The sequence below is a fragment of the Pollachius pollachius genome (assembly GCF_949987615.1).
Source record: "Pollachius pollachius genome assembly, chromosome: 13".
NCBI classification, from domain to species: domain Eukaryota; kingdom Metazoa; phylum Chordata; class Actinopteri; order Gadiformes; family Gadidae; genus Pollachius; species Pollachius pollachius.
The window spans coordinates 19,535,471-19,559,642 of NC_136946.1; the positions used below are offsets into that span (position 1 = coordinate 19,535,471).

At 46.1% G+C, this 24,172-nt stretch overlaps 1 protein-coding gene across 1 annotated transcript in view; it reads left to right on the forward strand.

The window, feature by feature from the left end:
• The window catches only part of clasp2 (cytoplasmic linker associated protein 2), a 65,116-nt gene that overhangs the window by 19,793 nt on the left and 21,151 nt on the right, over positions 1-24,172 (forward strand). Inside the window, 14 exon segments of the mRNA XM_079749254.1 lie at positions 3,614-3,684; positions 11,232-11,372; positions 14,752-14,828; positions 15,192-15,284; positions 15,855-16,000; positions 16,628-16,763; positions 17,189-17,259; positions 17,349-17,408; positions 17,595-17,672; positions 18,079-18,246; positions 19,100-19,140; positions 19,599-19,751; positions 22,754-22,771; positions 23,571-23,675. Coding sequence (XP_079605380.1) covers positions 3,614-3,684; positions 11,232-11,372; positions 14,752-14,828; positions 15,192-15,284; positions 15,855-16,000; positions 16,628-16,763; positions 17,189-17,259; positions 17,349-17,408; positions 17,595-17,672; positions 18,079-18,246; positions 19,100-19,140; positions 19,599-19,751; positions 22,754-22,771; positions 23,571-23,675 — 1,358 coding nt within the window.

The following is a 24,172-nucleotide window of genomic DNA, read 5'->3' on the forward strand; positions in this document are numbered from 1 at the left end:
TGGTATATCGCAGTTGCATAAAATGATGACCATTTCCATATCAAGACCATGTCTTGTTCTTGTTATCCAAATTCCACTAGCAGCCGATGATCCTGGGTCGTTCCTACTGTCCGCTCTCATTGAGGCTGGCGAAATGTTGTCAGCCAACCGGAGGGATGTGCTTCAGCATTAGACCATTAAACGATGGTGAAGGTGCTAAAATGGCAGCTAGCATCTTCACGGTCAGTGAGCTAGTAGCTAGTAAAGAGAAAATCATTGTCCCCAAAAACCGAGGTAGACCCTCAGAGTAGAAACGGTTTAAGTCCGGAAAACTTTGCTTTATTCTCTGACACATGCAACAAGGGGGGGGGGGGTACTCCTGTGTAATGGTCAACACCATAGCCTGATTCTAAAAATAAGGCATTTCCTTTTCTTCAAAAGTCGGTTGTGGTCTGAATACTGTGGTCCTGATACGGCATAATCACCAAAAAGAGGAATAATAAGGGAGTACAAAATACATGGCAATGATCTGTGACTCATTACATTGACACACTTACGGCAGCTGTGTTTACATGTTGTGCTTTAAAATAATACTCCCAAAACGTTATGTCCTGGTTTCGAAGACAAAACCAAAAGGGCTCGATATTAATTGAATATCAACTTTAACGACTAAATGTGACTTCATTCATTGTTAACTCCATTCATTCTTTTGGTTTTGTGCTCTATTATTTAATGTCAAAGAACTTGAATGGCTACTTTTGTCATAGTTCTAGTGTTTTTTTATAACTTAATATTATAAACATTATTGTTATTCAGTTACATTTCTCATTTTGGTGTTCTTTGTCTACTGTTAATTTCAAGGTCTTTGGATCTTTTGCAAAAATAAATGCTTTTGAGAATGCATTATCCTGAGCATGTTTCATAAAAAACATGACTTTTTATCAAAAACATTTACTTTTGTATTATCAAAATAAAGGACCGGCTACTGATATAAATTCCAGGTCATACTACTCACCCCTAACAAAACATGCTGTATTCATGTGTCTTCAGAAAAAGGCGGAGTTTATGAACACTCATTAGCAAACATCACATTTTTTATATAATTCACATTTTATAAATCCTCTCGGCTTATCGGCCTAGCCCGCTTATGAACACGTATGTATGATTAGCAAGCTTATGAATGTCATGATTCATCGCTAGTCTTTAACTCAAACATGCTTAGTCGTCTTATACTGGAATGTGATAAGAATGGGGGGGAAAGGTTATTTGCAGACGATTGCTTCTACTTTGTGGCAGAAGAGAGCGTAGCAGCTCGTGGCACTTAGGAAACAGACTTTATAAAATGCACTCTCTTTTTGTCTTTTTGAACCGTAAACTGCTATGTTTTGGGGAGATGTTTCAAAGGTCTACAATAATCTGTATTTCCAAGCCTTTCCAAGCCTTCCAAGCCGTGTGTGTGCAGCACATTCCAAATGCAGGGGGATGGTCCTGTGAGGTCCACGGCTCCCATGTCGCTCATGTCTTTTTCTTTTGTATTTGGATTGGAAGTGAAGAATCTCGAACATCTTTGCATGATGTTTTCCACCACTGTTTCGTTCCTTGATTGTCGGTGCTGTGATGATAGAACCCTACATGGAAGCTTCTGAACAGAAACCTTCCATTGTCACAAATGTATTTTTAGGCCTGTGTCTCACAACAGGGTAATTTATACTATTGGCTCAGAATAGCCCAACCTCTTTTGGCTCACCTTGTAGTTGTGTGTGTGTGTGTGTGTGTGTGTGTGTGTGTGTGTGTGTGTGTGTGTGTGTGTGTGTGTGTGTGTGTGTGTGTGTGTGTGTGTGTGTGTGTGTGTGTGTCGGCCCTGTTGCTGGTTAGAAAGCAGAACTGCAGCCACATTCTGGTTGTGAGTCCAGCTCACATTTATTTTCCACCCCTTCCTCAAATGAATAAATACGTTGAAAGAATGGAAACTAACAAAGAGTCAACACCGATAGCTGTTTAGATAAATATCATGTTTATTATATTTGAGTAGAAAGGAGTTTTCTGTATATTTCCTCTGGGTGAGAGATAGCCTCTATAGGGGAAAATGGATGAGGAAGAAGGGATTGTTCTTTCTTCAAGTGCTAAGTAGTTAACCAGAAGGGGCAGGGAGGAGAGGAATAATGGACAGAACGAGAATAGCTGGAGGAGGAGTAGGGGGGAGGGTCAGTGAGGGAGATTATGTAAAAGCACCCTGAATCTTTGAAGTGCACTTCAGATGGCCCATGTCTGTCGAGCTCGCAGTCTCTCTTTCTTTCTCTCGAATATAATCTAGCGTGTGCACATGCATTTAAATATTCAGAAAAAACTAATCCCAATTGAATTGATCAGAACAATAACAAAATAATCTTTAGGCGAGTGTTCTTAACTGTCCTCGGTGTGTGTGTTTGTTTGCACTACGTATCTACGACACGCTGCTTGGTGCTTTGTCGCCTGGCTGTACCATGCCACACCCCCCTCCCAATACTGTTTGTTGCCGTCTATCACTCTCTCCCCCTCTCCCTCTCCTTCTCTCCGTGGCGTGCGTCTCCTCCTCCTCTCCTAGCCACTGCACCGTGCTGCATACAAAGAGCCCAGGGCAGTGAGAGGAGCCCGGCATGCCACTGTTAGCACGGGGAGCTAACGCGACGCCACAGCCTCCATCATAAGCCACAGAGGAAATAAAAGGAGGGCACCTGAGGGGCGCTGAAGGGAAACAGAAAGGGGGCTAATTCATTGCGACATTAGGCCAAATTGAAATGCTAATGAGCGGCAGGGAGCGGTGCGGTCAAGCTGCGTCGCTACGCTAATCGTCACTTACCGGGAACCGCTAAGCCGCCTGGCAGTCTGCCGAGGACCGGCCCCCAGAACCCCACGCACACGCCACATAAACACAGGACCGGGACGGTGCGTATGCCCTGCTCTCGTCGTATGATACACTGGCATCGTCGCACGGAGCCATCGGGTAGCATGCTTTAGGAGGGGGTTTGCTCTTGTTGTTTCATTGCTTTGGTCGTGCCCGGTTTGTTTTTTCCCTTGGATGTGTGTTTTGCTGTTTGTGCCGCTGCCGGCGTGTGCGTGACTTGTTTAAGGATACCGTTTAAGCCTCGCTATTGTTCAGGCCAGACTATTGTGTTGAACTACACTGTCATTTTGAGAAGGATATCATTACTGTTTGTTTTAGCTGTCGATCACATTACTGGACAAAATACGTGTGTGTGTGTGTGTGTGTGTGTGTGTGTGTGTGTGTGTGTTGTTCTGCTGCACAGCGCCAGTTTGGTATTCGTGCCTCGTTGTTGCTCCTTGAGAGTGACATCTCAGACACACCCACATCTAGACAGACAGACAGACAGTGGACCACACGCTGCTCCCGCATCTTTCACTGAGCAGACGTCTAGCTTCTCGTGGTCGCTCACCGCTCTGTGAGTCAGGAGTATAGTGTCTGTGTTTAGTCGCGTTTTCAGATGCGTATCAACTTTAGCATGCAACATAGATTGCTGTCAGACGGTGATATCCACCGGCTGCTCTTATGTTTGTGTGTGGAGATAGCCCTGCCTCCTTGTGTATGCGTCTCTAACCTGGTGTTGTCCCTCTCTTTCCCCTCCCCTCCCTCCAGGCTCCAGACATTATTAGGCCGTTTTGATGACGCGTTGAACTCGGGCAACATGGCGCTCAGCCCAAGTCATGGTGAGTCCCTTTCCCTCTCGTCCGTCCACATTGAGCTCTATGGTTCTCGCCTCTGAGAATACCTGCTCTCTGCTCGGGTGCCCATCCCCATGGACGGGTGATGTCCATGGGGCAACACTGCAGTGAGCCTTGGTTAAAGGCTGCGGCCTAACGGGATTATATGTTGTGTGTGTGGCTGTGTATCTGTTGGATGTTTCTGGCTAGAAAAAGGAGAGGCTTGCTGTTATTTGACATTTCCCTTAACTCTGGGGGCATTGCTGTGTTTCTATTTAATTTGTGTTTTTGAAATAGTGCTGGATCCACGATGGTCACCGTCACACAGTATTATCTCATGCACAGATCTCCATGTTGGAGAGTTGACAAAATTGAAATAACAATGGTTGCATATGAAAATGTTTATTTTTAGTTTGTAATACTTCTCAGTTTTTATATTAGTGTTATTAATGTTATGTATATATGTTTAGATATAGAAAGATAGCAAAATGGAGATATTTCTATATAGATATATAGATCCAACTACACAGTGTCATTTCTGACGAGGCATGGGGTCCCCAAGGTGATGTAGGACGGGTGTTTTAAACTTGCGTCATGCAGTGGGGGCTGGTGCTGCAGCCTGTTTACTTGCTGGAAAGGAAGGAGGAAAGGGGAGAAGGAGTGGGGGGGGGGGTGACTGTGGGCCAGGGGGTGTACAGTTGCCATGATACTGCATCCAATAGCAGCGAGTGGGAATAGCATGAGGGAAGGGGGTTGGGGGATGGTGGCTGTTTAATTTAACCCTCACCTCTCCCATGTCATCCCCTTGCCTCCAGTTTATTCACATTACCTGGCATCTGCCTTCTGTGTGTCGGGCCACGCTTCCGCGCTGCAAGGTGACCCTTTACTAGATTACATACTAGCAACATCAGCACTCTGTGCAGGGCATGTCCCACTCGGCTGGCTCGAATCCATATCGGTAAGTGCTAGGGAATTCATTGCATCCACTGCCTAATCCATCAGCCCAAACCATACAATACTAACCCGACCTCCCATATACAAATGCATCCGCCTGGATTTCTCTTGAAAACGAATGTTATTTCTATTCAGTATTCTGACAACTGTTCTGATTAAAGCAGAGAAACTGGCTTATTAAGCTCAGATTTTAAACAAGTCTTGACAATCATTATAGCGGATTGGAGAATCCATATTAAGTCATTCTATATTGAAATTGCATGCGCTCCTGCTTTTTTTTCCAATTATATCAAGATATGTTTTTTATGATATTGATCGATGTTGATGATTATCGCGGTATAATGATAAATTTACAGTTTTAAGAGTATTCTCCTTATGACAGATCCCAAAGAAACCAGAAGGTTAATTATGGTTTATAAGATAAAAGTATTTATTATCAGAACGAATAGGTGACAAACACTCAACAGAAACAACATTATTCAGTGGCTTTACTTAGCCACTGAATAATTCAAATCAAATAATAATGTAAACAACTGCTATGATTCCCATCCCATCAAATGCCTTGTTTCTTAAACATTTTAGAGGTAGTATACTGAACATTGATCAAATAAAATGGTAAATATGTTAAATGGTAAACATTTTTCATGCATGACTCTCACTAGCTTCTTAAAGCCCTGTTTTTCAACCGTGCTGCTTATTGGCGTCATATCTTTAGCGGTACAGTACGTTATTGAGCTGGTTATGTATTGGTATTGCTTTGATTTATTTTCTTTTTGGGTAATGGCTGAACAGACCCATTGGTTGGTTGTCGATCTTGGGGCGTTTGCCTAGCGGTAGGGTTGGGCTGTTGGCTCCTGATTGGAGGAAGCTGAAGCCAGCATGGTAGCATGGTAGACAAACTCAAGCATTTAGAGCACACAGGAAGGCATCGTGAGTTGTTGTGAGTGGGAGGAGCCGGTAACGTGCGTCCAATAGCCGTGGTCCTTTTGCCCTAAAAAAATACCTGAAGGCGCTTTGTCCACAGGGATATTCCTGTTCCTTTATGGCCTGTCAACACTCACAGATTCAGCCTATTTTGTGCTGCATCAACGCATCGCACGGCCTCAGGGCACTGCCCTGGGTCACTGATGGATTCTGTTAAATGTACATAGGATTTATCGGAAATGTATTAAAGGCTAATCGACGCAAATTTTATCGCAATATATATTGATTTATCAACCAGCCCTACACTGAATTAGCAATATTTTATCCCAGTTACCCCACCTGCTTGTAACAAACATGATAGGTTTAAAAAAATAAACATATGGATCTCCATTTCATAATGTGTCATTTTTGTAATATCTTAATTATTGTGATATCTTGCAGTGTCTTGGTCACTGTTGTATCTCCAGTGTCTTTGTTACAGCTGAGACACCTAGTTTCTGAGGCTGTTCAAGGTTGCACAGACCTCAACCTTTTGAGGGGGAATAACAAAGTCACCCCATCAGCTGCAACACCAACTAACACAGCGCTCTATTCTTCACCCTCTCCCCACACCATCCGTTCAGGCTCACTGTTGGCATTGGTTTTTGGGGCAGCTGTTGGTGTGACAGAGAGAGAGCGGTAATGGGGTTGAGAGAGAGAGGGAGGGACGGAGGGATAGGACGAGAGAGCCGGGGAGAAAACTGAAAGAGGTCTTCGCAGTAGCCAGGTCAGGGAGCTGTGCCTGTCACTGCCTTGCTCTGATTCAGCGTGACACACACACACACACACACACACACACACACACACACACACACACACACACACACACACACACACACACACACACACACACACACACCCACCCCAGAGAGCACAGAGAGACAGCGATTCAGAGAGGCAGAGCCAAGGGAACAGGGCAAGAGCGCAGAGGGGGAACAGAGACACAGAGCACGCAGAGGTTCAACCCCATAACACGCTGTTACCATGGCGGTGGGAGACGACGACGATGGTGAGTTTGGTGTGTGTGTTTAATCCCATATGTATGTGGACCCTGGCACACAGACAAAAGACTTGTCAGCATATGGTGAATGAAATCAGCTTGGTGTCGATGCCACTCACCCTGAGTGCTCTCACACAGATCCAGGTTGGGAGTTTGTGTGTGTGGGAGGGAGAGCTGGGGGGGAGGGGGTTGTGTGGTTTAATTAAACCGGCATCATGGAACTCAGAGGTGGCTTCCCTTCTGCTTCAAAGATTACTTTTTGCAGGATATTATTGATTTGATTTGGGTCGCTTTGTCCCCACATATTTTCCGAACCGAAAACTCAAAGGTGAAGAACGCGGGATCCTTGTTAGCTGTGAAGTGCTCAGGCGAACCCCCCTTTTTTCTTTTATGAATACTGAATATTTATCAAACTCCATTCTTTTGTCCTGTCTCCTGCCTGGCTGTCTACCCTCTATCACTCCCTCTCCGGCGGACCCCCTGGGACTCGCCGCCAGCCAGGCAGAGCGGGAGCAGGGCAGGGCTGGGTCCTGCCCTTCCCCTCTGCAGCCTTCTGCTTGTGGGTTTAGACTTACTGCGGTTGCATCAATGCCGAGACCCCAAAGTGGGGTCACTGGCAAACTGGCCAACGACGGCTTATTTTTTATTTTACATCACTCCAGTCCAGGGGGGCTTGGTATGCATTTCAATATCCCAGTGGAATTATCTTTACGAGGTGGTCCAGTTGTGCGGGGGCTAGGGACACAGCCCTTCCCTTTCAATGTCTAGTTTTGATTGGCGCTGAAAGCGGCCATTGTATGTTCATATAAAAGGACATATTCCTGCAATGGGTATATATATGTGTGTGTGGATGGATTCTGTTAAATGTCTTCCTTTTTTGAGTGGGCCAATAAGTGGGACAGAATATGGGGTAAACTGTATTGGACCTTTTTAATTATTTAAAGCCGCCGTCCACATACAGACATTGCTGCTCAAATAATTCCAATATTCAATTTGTCTGGAAAGTAATGATGATGTCGATTTATTCTTTATTAATCTCACTCGACCCAGTGTGAAACGGTTTCTTTGTTTGAATCCCTGTTAGACCCCTAAGATGGCCACGCAATTTCTATAGGATACCAAATGTAGTTATTATGCTGAAGACACAGAACCATTAGCAACAGCAACGCGTACTGGAATGCACTGTCAGAAAACAAACACACAGTCATTCCGCTCCAGTGCTCCTCCGTCTCTGCAGAGGAAGGCATGACCCCGTTTTCATGAGAGCCTGTTGCCATGGCAAAGCTTCCATCCCAATGTTATGGTTAATCCCCTCTGCAGACTCTGTGTGTGTGTGTGTGTGTGTGTGTGTGTGTCCGTCCCCACAGCATCCCCAGATCTTCTGTAGTGTAGAATCTTGATTTTGCATTGCTGGTTACAATGCAGTATTACCAATGGACTGAGCCAAATCATCAGTTGTTTACTTGTCTACCCATGGATCTGTCATAACACTTGTTTTTAAAAGGGTATGTGTGAAAACATTCATAAAGAAGAAAAAAAAGAACATTTATTTAGAAAAGTTACCACATTTGTCTGTGGCCATCCAGGTTCTTTCCCCCGATGACTGACCTGATCCATTCAAAGATTTTTTTGATTGGACTCATAGCCATGTGACCAACTTTACCAACACTCATTCTACTATTGGCTTTGGTCTTAGCCTGGATGATTGGCTGTAGTTTCTGGCAACACACCAAGCATGCATGACACAGACACATGGACCTTGGTGAGAATGGAAAACTTGGCGCGGTATTGCAGTTCTAAAGCCGATTACAAGCTCTCGCTTCCCTCCCATCCATCGATCTACACACACGCACGGGCATTCGCGCATGCACACACACACGCACACGCACGCACATGTTTCTTTCTGCAAGAGCTCAATGAAGGCAGAATTTTGTTGTTTGGCTGACGAAGGGCTGCCCCCTAGTGGTCTGGGTGAGTTTTATTATTGAGTAATGAGGATTTGATTTGACCTTTCTTGTAACTTGAATGGGAGTGTGAGTGGAATCTATTTGTCCTCTGTCAGTACAGGAAATTGCAGAAGTATTATTCCTTTGTGGATTAGCAATTTTCAGTAAACATTAGCCAAAATGCTACAAACGCATTTCAATGGCCTCCATACCAAATCCGTTCTCCCGGTTCTGTTACACCACCGACTCAAACTACCCGTAGATGGCTTGTCTGGCAGGGGTTTCCATGACAACGCAGCTTGGTGCACCGCAGCGTGAAACGCAGTTTGGTTCAGCGTGATGAAACGTGTGTGTGTGTGTGTGTGTGTGTGTGTGTGTGTGTGTGTTTTACCTTCACCATCACCTTCATTCCCAAAATAAGTTTGGGAATGGGCAACAAGAACAAATCCTGCTGCGGGATGGAATTAAAGTGAGCATGCCTGTATATTTCTACCTGCTGCTCTATTCGCTGCTGTTTAACTGGCCCGTGCAGGTCACCATGGCAACAGCATGCGAGCAGTCTGCTCACCATGATTGATCTCCTTTACTGCCACCCACCCATGACTTTCTCTCTCTCTCTACCCCTGCCTCTCTCCCTCTCTATGGTACATTATGTCTATGTACAGAGAGCAGCCTGACACAGACCCCGCTGTGTCTCTGTTATGGAGGATATGCTAATGCTGCTTGTATATTCTTACACTGCAAATGATGGCTGACTTCTCACTAAAAAGTTAACAGTTAGCATTAGCCAGAAGCTACTCTCAGCATCCAATAGATGCTGACAGTTTGTGTGGAATTATCAATGTGATGCTATTTGTGTCATCTAAAATGAATTAACTTAATGATGTCTTCAATGCACCCCACAACAGCTAAAGGGTGTATATATTTAATGTCTAGAGTGATGTGTTAGGGTGAAACTATTTTGCAGTTCATATATATATATATATATATATATATATATATATATATATATAGAAGGTCTCAGCTGGAGGGGTTTGGCTTTAACCCCCCTGACACACTCACACACAGACTCCTCCCTATCTGCCTTTTTATTTTTTTGTGTGTGCATGGCTAGACAATTAGCAGTAATTCTAGGGTTACGGCATTACTAGCAAGGGTGGCTGCTGTGCTTGGCTGTGTGTTCTGTGGTTTCAATGGTAATGAACTGGGCAGGTTCAGCATCAAGACATTAATATTCCACGGGTGTCGCTCTTTCGCTCCCTCTTTCATTCTGACAGGGTATTTCTCGCGCATACACACAGAGACACACACGCATACAGCCTCCGCACTGGCTGCTTCACCATGATGTCATCTTGCCAGTGATTGGCTGTGAGGCTGCGGAGGAGGAGGAGTGATGTTTAGGGTGTGAGAGAGAAGGAGGGAGAGGGAGAGAAATCGAAAATGCCGGCATTAGTATAGCAGTTCTGCTTCCGACACCGTAGCGTTAGGTGTGCATGTAGCATCCTCCACGGCTGTTAGAGTGTGTGTGTGTGTGTGTGCGTGTGCATGTGCGTGTGTGAGGAACACTGTCGTGCATGTCTCTATGTGTTGAGGTCCACTTCGGGGGAAGAAGTAAATTGGGGTGAGGGGTGAGCGACCCACCACCACAACACACCGTCCAGGAGATATGAGACGTCTCATCTGTCAACGTATCTGTGACCGTGACTCCAGAGAGGGTATGTCGTTTGGATGGACTACTGGCTTTTCCTTTGACGTCCTCTATTTTTTTAGACCTGCAACGCTGCCTAGCATCTCGCTGGTCATCGTAGGGTGGCAACGTTCCTGGTGGAGACCTGTGTGCACTGTGACAGGCAGCCTCGTGCATGTGTGCATTTCAATGCAGCCATTGATTTATTTTGAGTGTGTGTGTGCAGTAAAGTCGCTGATAAGTCAAGGTGTGGGGTGGTGGCTTTGGCGCATTTCTCCATGCTGCACAGCTTGTTGTCAGAGCAACAGGAGTGCGACGGCATTCTCATGCTAGCACTTTGATCATCAGTCTCTAGTCTGGCTGGCTCTGTGTATGTGAGGTTGAGTGAATGTCTGTGTGTCAATCTCTGTCTATCTCTATTTTATGTTAGATTCATAACATATCAGTGCTAGCTTGTATTGATTAAGGCTAGCAATAAGATGATTCATGCTAGCTATCACACCTGCTTTATTAGTGTGTGTGTGTGTGTGTGTGTGTGTGGTGTGTGTCCTTGGCTATTTAAGATGCAGCATTGCAAAAGTACTTTCAAAAAGCAAGGCCTGTTTGTGGTTTTGGTTGTTTGGGGGGTGAGTAGTATTGATTTTATGGATTGCTGACCAAGCTCTGACCCTTACATCTCGACTTTATTATGTCCTCGCCTCTGTGGAGATTAAATAAGAAAATGTAAAGGTCATTAAGAAACAAACAGGACTTAATCCAATCCTTTAGTTATGCTTCAATCAGAAAAGAATCTACAATCAAGTCTTCTTTACATTTGATGTTTTCCTTTTGTCAACATATGTTAATTTTAGGCCAATCTTCAACCATAATTCGACCCACTAAAAAGGATCTGTTTCTCCCTTGCAGTTGGAAATAATTTTTAACGTTTACTATCCATTATACCAATTTCAATACTTACCCATTTTCCTTTCCCGCTCTCTCTTCCTATCTGTCTCTGTCTCAGACCGGAGCTTCGAGGATGACGACAGCGTGGACGGGAACCGGCCGTCCTCGGGCCAGGCCGCCTTCAAGGTGCCCAAAGTCCCCAAGAAGCCTGCAGAGTCTGCGGCCGCCCGCCGGCCCAGCGCCACCGGCTCCAAGCTGGGTACATCCTCTCACAGTCACACACACCTTTATTCACCCCTGATTTCGTCTGGAATCCAGCCGTCCATACGTTCTGGGGAAGCGGCTAGACGTGGGACTGCCAGGGGCAGGGTCACCACTACTTTGTTACGGAGAGATTCTATCCAAAGAAAACTCATCTGCGTGAGTGGATGAAGCTAGTGCTGGATATCACACACTTACAGAGCACTGCTTCCAGCAACACAATTGTTCATAACAAATTGCAAGGTGTGGACAAAGTCACCCTGATTTGAGCGCTTCTGCCGTCAGACTTTACACTCAGACTATAGATATCAATATATAGTCTGATTTGTGAGATTACACTTGATGTGACATCAGTGATGCAACATAAGCATGTCAAACAAAACGAAATGAAACGGTAACTTTTGACTTTATTACAATGGTTTAAGAGCTAGAGGTCCTATAGCTCTAAAAATAGACGGCAGGTGTGAGTGGGCACCATGGAGGAGGAGTTCTCTATTTTGTGGCTGCCATTGCCCCTAGCAAGTTACCCATCCATGGCTTAGAAAATGGGTATCAGGTAAATCACAGCAGCCTTGCATTGGTTAAGCTGGTTCCCGAGTAGATCAGGGTGTACATGCATGTTTAAGAGGATGGTTACCTGGTTAATCATAGTGTACATGCTTTAGCTTTATGTGTAGGAGCTTCGGTTTGAATTTTGGTTATGCTTTCTGAAGTAGACGCAGGAATCCAGCACCAAATGGGTCTGGTGAATGCAATGCTTTTGCAATTTTAAATTTGTAGCACACTTGAAAGACTTGTTACTGGACTGAAATGTATATGAATTACGAAACAATTCTCTCCAGATATGTACCTTTGCTACAGCCATGTCCATTAGGTGTTATCAAGCAGGGCTCTTTAGAATCTGCCATATGTGCAGAATAAGCCTCTGCATTCATTTCAACAATAACAATGGTTGTCACACCTTCCCATATTTCCTTTATTCACAGCATAATAGTCGGTAATACCATTTTTCTTTACCGGCAGGAATCCTGAATGACTGTTCATCAAGTACACATTGTTCTGTCAGACGTCTGCTATTCCTTTCAGTTAAAATAAAGGCCCACATGCCATACATTTTAATAGAATTTGGAACCCACATTGATAATGCAGCACGATCTATGGCACACAAACTAGCTCAGTGTTGCTGGACCTGGCTGTTAGAATACACTTTCTAAATGTAGAGCAAAGCCATAGCCTTGCTTTCGCTACATTTGTACCAATACCCCTGATAGTGCTGTAATCTATAAACCATGATCAATGATTGGGTGTTAACAAAACTCCTTTGGCGCATTGAGGCTTTGGTTGATACTTTCTCTCTATCTCCCTCTCTTTCTCTCTACCTGTCTTTCTATCTCTCTCTTCCTTTCCTTCTACATCTCTCCACCTCTCTCTGTCTCTCTGTCTCTCTGTCTCTCTGTCCCTCTCTGTCTCGCTCTCTCTCTGTCTCCTTCTCTCTCCCTCTCTTTCTCGCTCCCCCTTTCTCTCTCCCTCTCTATCTCTCGCTCTCTTTCGCTCTCCACCTCTTCTCTTTATCCCTATCTCCCTCTCTTTCTTCTCCACCTCTTTCTCTTTATCCCTCTTTTTTTCTCTCTCTCTCTCTCTCTCTCCCTCTCTTTCTCTCTCCACCTCTTTCTCTTTATCTCTCTCTTTCTCTCTCCACCTCTCTTTCTCTCTCTCCCTCCCTATTGATTTCTCTGCATCCCCGATCTTATTTTGCCTCTGTCAGAATAAATCTGTTTCCACAACCCCACGGTCGATCCGAGGCTTGTTTTTTGGACGTATCAGTGCCAGCAATAGGATGTCACACGCACACACAAACAGTCACACAGTCAGTTTGGGTTTAAGGTACATTACTTGCATGTCCTCTGCACAAGCAGTCTTCAATGAGATGTTTAACACGTTTACCCGGGGATCTAGGACCGTGACATTTAGTCGGTCGGCTACATACACAACAATAGAATTGCTCAACATTGCCTCAGGAAATCTGGTTAGCCAGCCTTTTTGAGAAGGGCACTGTCCCCAGGCCCTCCCCCACCGTGATCTGGGGTTAGACTGAAGGAAATGAGACTGGTGTCGCTGTTTGATGTTGCAGACATCCTCTTTGCCAACCCGCCTCGTTTATTACGTGTTGTACAAAGTTCAAATATAAAATGTGCAACAGAGTCAGTAGAAAAATTAAAATATCTCACACGTATCAATATATATAGTCAGTATATATATATATATATATATATGAGTATAGCCACAATGAGATAGAAATGTCACTTTATACTGCAGAGGGATGGCTGCAAGGCGTAGCATATATTAGCTTCACTTGGATTTATTTTGGCTTATACTATTTTTACTACTGCTCTTTTTTTATGCCAAGCAAACTTATTTTAAACCCGGATCACCAACAGTGGTATTTGATTAGTTTAGTTTTTCAGTTGGTTTTCCCATTTAATTCATACATTGCATCATTTTGATGCAACTCTTTTTCATTGATGCTTGGCCACCCAACCCCTCTGTGTCCAGTCTCGAGCAGTAATGAGCATTCAGATGACAGATCCCGCCCACACATTCTGCCAGTTCCTACCGCCTACGCAGAGAGAGAGGGAGAGAGGGAGAATATGCTGTCGTCATTCCAAGGCAAAAACAGTAACGCAGAAAACAAGGACCTGCTCAGAGCTTAGCGCTAAGCCTAGTGGTCAACAAAGCCTTGCTGTAATGTTTGGTTTCCACAGAGCCAGCGGAGGCTGACCTGGCATTGGTTTGCTGTTAAATATTTTGTGTACAGGCCCACAAAAGAAAGAATGTGTCATGTGTTGGGGTAAACCCTCTGCATCATAATATTGAGGTCAGAGCGTGAGAAAAGCCCAGCTCTGCAGCGGCCATGTTGTATTTGGGGTGACAACCTTTTGTAGCATTGTGCCGTTCTTCACTTCAATCTGTCAGACATGTACACACAGCCGGTCACATCGCCCCTGTTCTGTTCGTCTTCTTTTCTTGCGCGCATACACACACACACACACACACACACACACACACACACACACACACACACACACACACACACACACACACACACACACACACACACACACACACACACACACACACACACAGAGGGTCTGGTTGTTCTAGAAAACCCTTAGTCCCAAGAGAGCTTTGTCTAAGCAGCCATTACAGGCAGGATGCTCATAACGCAGGCTTCATCTGCGTGTTCTGTGGCCATTCCAAACTGAATTAAACAAACCCATGCAGACGTCTATAACTGCTTGTTTTATGGGCAGCTTGTATACACTCGTGCACACGTTAACTCATCATTTACTCTCCTTTACTCTGTTGTACATTTCCAGCGTCCAAGGAAGGAGGAGCCGGGGGCATCGACGAGGAGGACTTCATCAAGGCCTTCACAGATGTCCCCCAAGTGCAGGTTATTACCCCACACACACACACACACACACACACACACACACACACACACACACACACACACACACACACACACACACACACACACACGTATGAGAATATAGTTTAGTGGAAGTGACAAAATTACTTTTATACATCTGAAAAAGTCATCTGCTTGACTCAAATTCATGTCAATACGTTTTAATAACTAGCAGGCTTAAAGGGTTCTGAAACAGTCTCACATTCCATTTAAGGCACCCAGGGCAGTCGCTACCTGGAGCAATAGTTAACGGGTTGCAGACGGTGATATGTAGTCCAGGGCATCTAATGACTCTCGCGCTTTTACACTGGAACTACTTCATCACTTCCTCCCATTCCTTTGCAGATCTACTCGGCCAGGGACCTGGAGGACAACCTGAACAAGATCCGCGAGATCTGCTCTGACGACAAACACGACTGGGACCAGAGGGCCGCTGCTGTAAGTACACACACACACACACACACACACACACACACACACACACACACACACACACACACACACACACACACACACACACACACACACACACACACACACACACACACACACACACACCTCGCCCCAGCATATCCTCATGCACTCAGACGGTAAATTAACTTAATTTATACTCTTTCTCTCCTGAGTAATACACATACTCTATCCACGGACTAATGCCGAAGCTGCCCCTGATGGCAGAGCTACCAACTGTAGGCATTGATTTGTGCGTTGCACCTCATCCACTAAGGACTCCAACAAATGTAGTCCTCAAATGACCCGACAGCGATGCTACTACAGGTTTACATTGGTCCCCTTGAGCAACATCATGTGATAAAATAGTGCACAGCAGCACTTCTCTTTCCAAATAATATATTTCTCGTGGAATAAACCAGTTTGAGCCAGTCCATCACAAAACCGATATCACTTGATATCCTATTGCTTCAGAATGAATGTGAAGGTAATGTTCTTCAACGTTCTCTCGCTCTCGTCACTGATTGGTTCTCTTGTCCTGTCCGTCAACCCACCCAGATGAAGAAGGTCCGCTCTCTGCTGGTGGCCGGTGCGGCCGACTACGACTGCTTCTACCAGCACCTGCGTCTGCTGGACGGGGCCTTCAAGTTGTCCGCTAAGGACCTGCGCTCACAGGTGGTGCGCGAGGCCTGCATCACCGTGGCGTGAGTACACACTCGCGCACACACAGGTCAACAGGTCTTTCGATTAAAATCTTTCACGTTGAAATCTCGGTGGACTGGGCATTTCGCCCTTATGTTGGCAAAACCAATCATGTGGCTGGACAGGCAGGGATCTGTAGGTGTGTAATTAGGAGGGGAAAAAAACATAAAAAATGTGTCTTTAAAGGCATCAAATCTACACCTTGTAGTCTGCCACTGTAGAAATACACTTGTTAAATTCCCCTTCTGAAAGCTTCATCCACATCAACCCATGTGAGTGAGTTTTCTTCCTCACAATATCTCTGTAATGTACCGGGTAACTCCGCCCCTTGCCGTTTCTCTTATCCAAGCTGCCATCTTCCCCAACAAATTCTGCTCTAACATGAGCCTGCTGGATCATAGATTAGTCGTCACCTTACTGCCCCCTCCCTCTTGATGGATGCAATTTCCTTTTGACAAGTTATTCAGTGGATGGCTACTGAGAATCTAACAAATGAATATATTAGGAAGAAGGTACATGTGCAATTCATTGTGAAACAATGTAGAAACACTGATTGTTATAAAGATGTTGGCGGTAACACATTTGTTCCAAGATGCCATATTGTGACTCATCCTTTTGTGTGTGCGTAGCAACTTGTCGATGGTGCTGGGGAACAAGTTTGACCATGGAGCAGAGGCCATCGTGCCCATCCTTTTCAACCTCATCCCCAACTGTGCCAAAGTCATGGCCACGTCGGGGGTGTTCGCCATCCGCTTCATCATACGCGTGAGAAACACACACATGCATGCATGTGCACACACACGCACTCTCTGTCTAGGTCTTTCTCTGTCTCCGTCCCTCTCGTTCTCCGTCTCTGTCTCGGTCTTGCCCTCTCTCTCGCTTTCGCTCTCGCCCTCTCTCTCTCTTTCGCTCTCGCCCTCTCTCTCTTTCGCTCTCACCCTCTCTCTCTCTTTCGCTCTCGCCCTCTCTCTCTTTCGCTCTCACCCTCTCTCTCTCTTTCGCTCTCGCCCTCTCGCTCTCGCCCTCTTGCTCTTTCGCTCTCACTCTCGCTCTCATGTCTCAAGTGCTACTGTAAAACAGATGATGACAGTTTTTGATGTTATCATAGCTATTGACTGTATCTAAAGATATACATCTGTGCTCTTCTCTCTCTCTGACTCTTTCTCTCTCTCCCGTCTCCCTCTCTGCAGCACACGCACGTTCCCAGGCTGATACCCCTCATCACTAGTAACTGTACGTGCAAGTCTGTGGCAGTCCGAAGGTAAGAAACTCCACAATGGTCATGATGATGATGATGATGATTAAAAAATGCTTGATGCGTGGTCTATCCGTTGTCTGTGTGTTTCTCAGGCGCTGCTTTGATTTCCTGGACCTGCTGCTACAGGAGTGGCAGACCCACTCTCTGGAGAGGTGAGTCCAGTTGCTGTTTCAGCCCAAGATACGGGTCTCATACACACAACGATACCATCATTTATGTTCACTTACCTACATTTTTTTTTGCGCAGTATTTCCATTTGATAATTGCAATTGATTTCTAGGAATTTGAATGTTGAAATTGCTCATGTATGTTTCTTTTTTATTCTTTATCCTATCCAGACACACAGCAGTTCTCGTCGACAGTATCAAGAAGGGACTGGGAGATGCAGACTCTGAGGCTAGAGTTGAAGCTCGCAAGTAAGACACACATCAACCTCTCTCTCCCACACAAACAGTCACACACTCCTCAACCCTCTGTCTCCCAAACACAGTCGCACACTTCTCAACACTCTCTCTCCAACACAGACTCACCACGCAGTATCCACAACAGGAAAATATCTGCGACCGAATTAGCAATACTTAAAACTCCAGACCTATGTCTCCGTTTCTCTATTATCCCCTTCCTCTCCCACTCACACTCACTCTCTCACACTCTCCTTATCCCTCCTCTCTCCCAACCTCCTTCTCTCTGTCTCACTTCAATCATCTCCCCTTATCTCTCTCCCCTTCTCCCCTTCCCCCCTCCCTCTGCTCTGTCTCTCTCTCCCTCCCTTCCCCCCTCCCTCTGCTCTGTGTCTCCCTCCCTCCCTCTCCTCCTCCCTAGGGCCTACTGGGGTCTGAGGAACCACTTCCCGTCAGAGACCGACGCCCTGTTCAACTCTCTTGAGCCGTCGTACCAGCGCACCCTGCAGTCCTGCCTGCGCAGCTCCGGCAGCGTGGCCTCCCTGCCCCAGAGCGACCGCTCCTCCTCCTCCTCCCAGGAGAGCCTCAAGTAACGTCCACGCGCCGCCCAGCCCCCGTCACATCATCATGCCGTCAGCCAACCACACCCACACATAGGCGCTAACACAACGGAAACACTCGTACAGCGTCTGGGAGACATCATTATCTCAGCAAACCTTCACCGACAACCTCACCCAACAATTGCCTTTATAACACAGAAAGATCGGAAATATTGTCTAAAGGTCACAGAAATATGACCAACAACCTCACTAAAACGTTGTCCGTATCATGTGTTTGGGTTTGAGCTGATCTCTCTCCGTTTTAAAACACTTTTCATGTAACAGATGGTCCATGTCAAGTCAGGAAGAGTATACAAGAGTCTACGGAAGTTGTTCCATTCAAACAGTTGAAAGGATAGGAATTCCCACATTTAGTCTAAATCAGGAGATTTAGACTAAATGTGTGTATGCTGGCCGCAACAAAGTAAATGCACATGAAACATTGTGACTGGTAATTGCTTAATCATACTCTGGACCTCACTCAGGGTCCACAGGAAAGATGACATTTGTTCAGATTCTCCTTAATTAATAGTTACATACTTCTCTGTCAGCAGTATTTATGTAAAAGAGTATGTATTTTTAAGAATTGCCATTTTCCCTGCAGACCTTTATTAATTTATTTTATAAACAAACAAGCTAATACCGCTGGGAAATAGTGCTTTTAGCAGACTCTGGGGTATATTTGTCTCCCAGACACTGTGTAATATATTACTTAGACAGCGGTCTCTCTGGTTCGTGTTTATGTAACCTATTACTGTAGTTTGTGTGGAGTCTGAGGCCAAGGGCATCAGGATTTAAACTGTTGTTCTGTTTCTGTCCTGACCTACTTTTATCTTCTCTCAGTCGCCCTCTAACCTCCAAATGGTCAGCTGCCCCAGGAAGAGGTGAGTCAAACACTCACACACACACACCATGAGCTTATTCATCACCAACCCGTCTCTCTCAGTCACAATCAAGCGCATACTCGAACACATACATAGACAAGCTAATATGCTTTCACACACACACATTGACCCGTTTGTCAGGCACAAATACACAAACACACACACCCCAGTCTTCCATGCAGACCCCCATCTCCCCCCTGCAAACTCGTTCACATCTGCCCGTGTCCAGTCTTGTATAGTGAAGTCTACATATTGTTATGATTTGATATACATTCTCCATCCACTCTGTTGTACACACATACCGTTATGCTTGTCCCTGTAAATGGATGTAAGCGTATCCGTGTCTGTGCGTAGTGCTTGCATGCGTTTTGTGATGTGTATATCCCCCCCTCCCCTATCCACCCACCCACCCCACCCCACCTCCAATCCCTCCTGCTCCCCCTCCTCCCTCCCATCAGTCCGCGTGGGGTCAAAGCCTGGCCTGTCGCCGGCCTCCCTGCAGCGTTCCCGTAGCGACGTGGATGTGCACGCGGCCGCGGTCGCTAAGCACCGGAGCATGGGCCAGGCCCGGGCGGCGGGCAGACTGACCCCCGGCTCCTATTCATCACTGGGTAAGGGGACGCTGTCAGTCACCGCCGAGACAGCCAATCGGATCAGCCGAACGGGCTGCGTGGGAGCGGGCCGTCCTTTATCGGATTTGTCAATGGGGCCGCTCCATCAGCAGGATAAATAGCTCGGTGCTCCTCTGAAGGGCCCTTTAAAGGCAGAGTGGCGGTGGGTGGGGGGAGGTGGGGGGTGGAGAGGTATGCTCGAGGCTGGCGTGTGCTCAGGAACCTTGAGATGGACCCAACGCAGCAGCAGCACTGCGGTCTTCGCTGATGGGTTCTCACGTCCTTGAAGTGGAGCTTGGATTAGCACTGTCGCCCACCCTTCCCGCCCCAACTCTTTCTATCTCGCCTCTCCCCTCCCCTCCTCTTCTACTTCACCCTCTCCTCTCCTCTCCTCTTCTACTTCACCCTCTCCTCTCCTCTTCTACTTCACCCTCCCCCTCTCTTCTCTTCACCCTCTCCCCTCCTCTCCTCTCCCCTACACCCTCTCCCCTCCTCTTCTCTTCTCTTCTACTTCACCCTCTCCCCTCCCCTCCTCTTCTACTTCACCCTCTCCTCTCCTCTCCTCTTCTACTTCACCCTCTCCTCTCCTCTTCTACTTCACCCTCTCCTCTCCTCTTCTACTTCACCCTCCCCCTCTCTTCTCTTCACCCTCTCCCCTCCTCTCCCCTACACCCTCTCCCCTCCTCTCCTCTTCTACTTCCCCCTCTCCCCTCCTCTCCTCTCAACCCTCTCCTCCTCTCCTATCCTCTTCTCCCTCTCCCCTCGTCTCCTTCGCCCCTCTCCTCTTTCCCCAAACCCTCCCCTCTCGTCCGATCCATCTCCTCTTCCATTTCCTCCCCTCTCCTCCTCTCTCCTCATCCCCCCCTCTCCGTTTTCACTACTTCCTCCCAATGCTTTCGTGCCCCACTTCTGTTCCACTCCTCTCCTTTTTCACTTGTCCTGCTCTTTCCTCTTATCGACCAAGCCCCTCCCCTGCTCTCCTCCCTCCCTTCTTCTCCCTGTGTGTCTCCTCCTTCCCTTCTTCTCTCTGTCTCTCCTCCCTCCCTTCTTTTCTCGTGTCTCCTCACTCCCTTCTTCTCCCTGTGTGTCTCCTCCCTCCCTTCTTCTCCCTGTGTGTCTCCTCCCTCCCTTCTTCTCTCCGTGTCTCCTCCCTCCCTTCTTCTCCCTGTGTGTCTCCTCCCTCCCTTCTTCTCCCTGTGTGTCTCCTCCCTCCCTTCTTCTCCCTGTGTGTGGCTCTTGACCTTCTCCTTGTGTTCCGGTGCCTTTAAGTGTGTCACTCCCATGTTTTGTGTTGTTTCTGTTGTTGTGTTGGATGTTCTCTGTGCATGCGTGTTCTATGCACTCCGACTGTGTGTGTTGTCTGTGTGTGTGTAGGTGGTTGGGGGGTGGGGGGTGGGCCCATCTCGGGGACTGTGTGTGTGTGTGGGTGGGTGGGTGGGTTGACCTGTCTTGGAGACTGTGTGTGACGGGCGTGGCCCCTGCACCTGCATGATTCACCCTAGGACGCAGAGGGGGTTACGTAACTAACACACACACACTGTGCTCTTCTCCTCCTCCTCTCCCCTATTCCTTTCCTCTTGGTCCTTCCTTCGGCTTCTGTTTCACTTCCCCCTTTTTTCGTTTTTCTTTTGTTCTTTGGTTTTTCCGGACGTCCTTTTGTTTTCTTTCCCTGCACTGTTTTTTGTTCCATGGTTATTTTCTTTCTCTCTTCCTCTTTATCATTATCGACCTCTCTCTCTCTCTCGCCATTCTCTCTCACTCTCTCTGCCACTTAAGATGATGCCTCTGATAAACCGGATGGTAAGATCATCTCACTCTTTCAGACCCCCGCCCTCTGTCACCCACAATGCTTTGCCTTTTCTTTTGTAATTTCTCTCCCCCCCACTTCTCCTTTTTTACTCTCCTCCGCCTCCATCCGTCCACTCAGATCCATCTTAACCAGTCATTGTGATCTAGTGCCACAGCACCCCCTGGTGTTTGTCTTTCATCCATCACCCTTGATGTTTTTTATAGCTCAGCCTAACCTGTTGCATACACATTTGACATTTACTGAACATAAGTGTGTTTTAAACTACTTAACGGTTTGCCTAGAGGCTTTGGGTTGGACTTATTAAGACTAAAGCAAATAACTCTTGGTTGATCTGTTTGCAAGCTTCAGTTCACATTGACTGTGATACGTACTGCTGTGTAGTTCTTAGATAAAGGTCAGGGTGGGGCTGGGCGATTTATCGATATTTAAAATATATTGATATTTTTTCAAACGCGATATGGAAGGAGACCATATCGTCAACATCGATATAATTTAATTTGCGTTGAAATTACAGCACATTTGTTCCAAATAACAGCAGTTTCGAAACGCGCCTGCCGCCTGCTATTTCGTACTCAACTCTGCTTATGTCTCTCCCGCTCTGCCTCCGGCTCACACACACAGTCTCTGCCCCCCCTTCCACTCACGTCACTTTTTGAAATCGCAAAACATGGAGTCCGCTGGCACAAGCGGCTCCGAGGAGCTTGTTAGTAAGTGAAAGACCAACGGCTCCGTAGGGGTTTATTCAACCATCAAACGGTAACTCCACAGTAACTAACTTCAAGGTTTCTCACTCTGCGAGACCCAAACATAAAACATAAAGAAGTAACCTAGCAACGCCCCCCCCCACGCAGTCGTTACGATTCATAATATTTCGGATGCGCACACAGCTATTGGCCGTGATATTATATATTATAATGTTCTCAAATACGAGGCGGAGGCAGTGTCTAGTCCCCGGTTTATTCAACCATCAAACTGTATTTAATTCCGAACGGTAGGAATAGTAATGGTAAATCGGCGCGCCGCCTCCCCCGTCGACAAATATCGATATTTATCTTATATCAATATTCTGCTTGAAGATATCGAGGTATGAGTTTTGGTCCATATCGCCCAGCCATAGGTCAGGGCTGTGTTTTGTACGATGATTAGAAATATTGAGGCTTATACAACCTTTTGTTTCTGTATGTGCCTGTAGGGACCAGATCAGACAATGGTAAGGTTGTCATAAATTGGGGTGTGTGTGTGTGTGTGTGTGTATGTGTGTGTGTGTGTGTGTGTGTGTGTGTGTGTGTGTGGGGGGGGTCTTGATGCATCCATTAGTGTCAGCTTGTGTAGGTATAGATCTAATCTTGGAGGTATTGTATCAGCCCATAGGCGATGTGATCTAGATAACTGACTGACATGTTTGTAATGCTTTGTTAGAAACAGCTCTAGCTAGCTGTAAATAGCTAGTGGAACATTTTCATTAGCTATTTACAGGGGACCCATGTTTGTTATCTGTGCCCTTAGTTATCAAGTCTCACAGAGTCTAAAATCGCTCGTTAATGGTGAACCAATCAGTCATGTGATTTTGATCCAGCTCCTACTTGTAGGAGTACAAGCAAGTTATCACCATTCCTCCCTCCTAAGAGTGCTCATACTCCTCAAACCTGATAACTATCGGCCCTGATCGTTAACGCTGGTTAGGCCAACAATGGTGCTCATGGTGTTAGTGGTGGCTTGGCTGCAGACATTGATTTATATTCACTTATAGCTGCTTATCTTTCAGCTATATATGAATATTTATATAGGCATAGATTATAATTTTCCATCTATACATATATTATATATAAATGAAAACAATATATAATATGATTTTATATATATATATATATATATATATATATATATATATATATATATATATATATATATATATAAATGAAAATACTATTTTTAATTTTGATTTCTTTATGTTGAGATGACTGAATGTGGTGACCATGCCAGCTAAAGACAATGTGTAACCCCTGCAGGCCGCTTGAGGACCAAGCAGCCTCTGTCCACCCCCAGCGCCACCATCAGCAGCCAGGTGGACTCCCGGGGCCGCACCCGCACCAAGATGGTGTCCCAGTCACAACGTATGTACACACACGCGCACACACACAGACAGACACACACAGACAGACAGACACACACACACACACACACACACCATCATACCTTCTCTCTCTCTCTCTCTCACACACACGCACGCTGTCAGTCTAGTCATTCACGCTCACACTCATTGCCACGCCAAACCTAATTTCCTCGTTGAATCACTGACCCTATACGCTCTGTCGCCGTTAAACAGATTACATATATGAACCTATAGACAGCAAACACGTCTGCTAGAATTGCACAAAAAGTTAGCAAACGTAGGTGCGCGTGTCTACAGCATGAGCGAAAACTCTTTCTGGAATAATATGTGTGCCTGCTGGTTTCTGCGCTCACAATACCCTCCATATAAATGTTCTTATGCCTTCAGGTTCTGACGAATCGGATTGCACGCCAGGTATTCTGTCCTGTCTGTCAGGTCCAGAATGTGTGTGTGTGTGTGTGTGTGCGCGCGCCTGCGTGTGTGACTCTGTATCGTTGT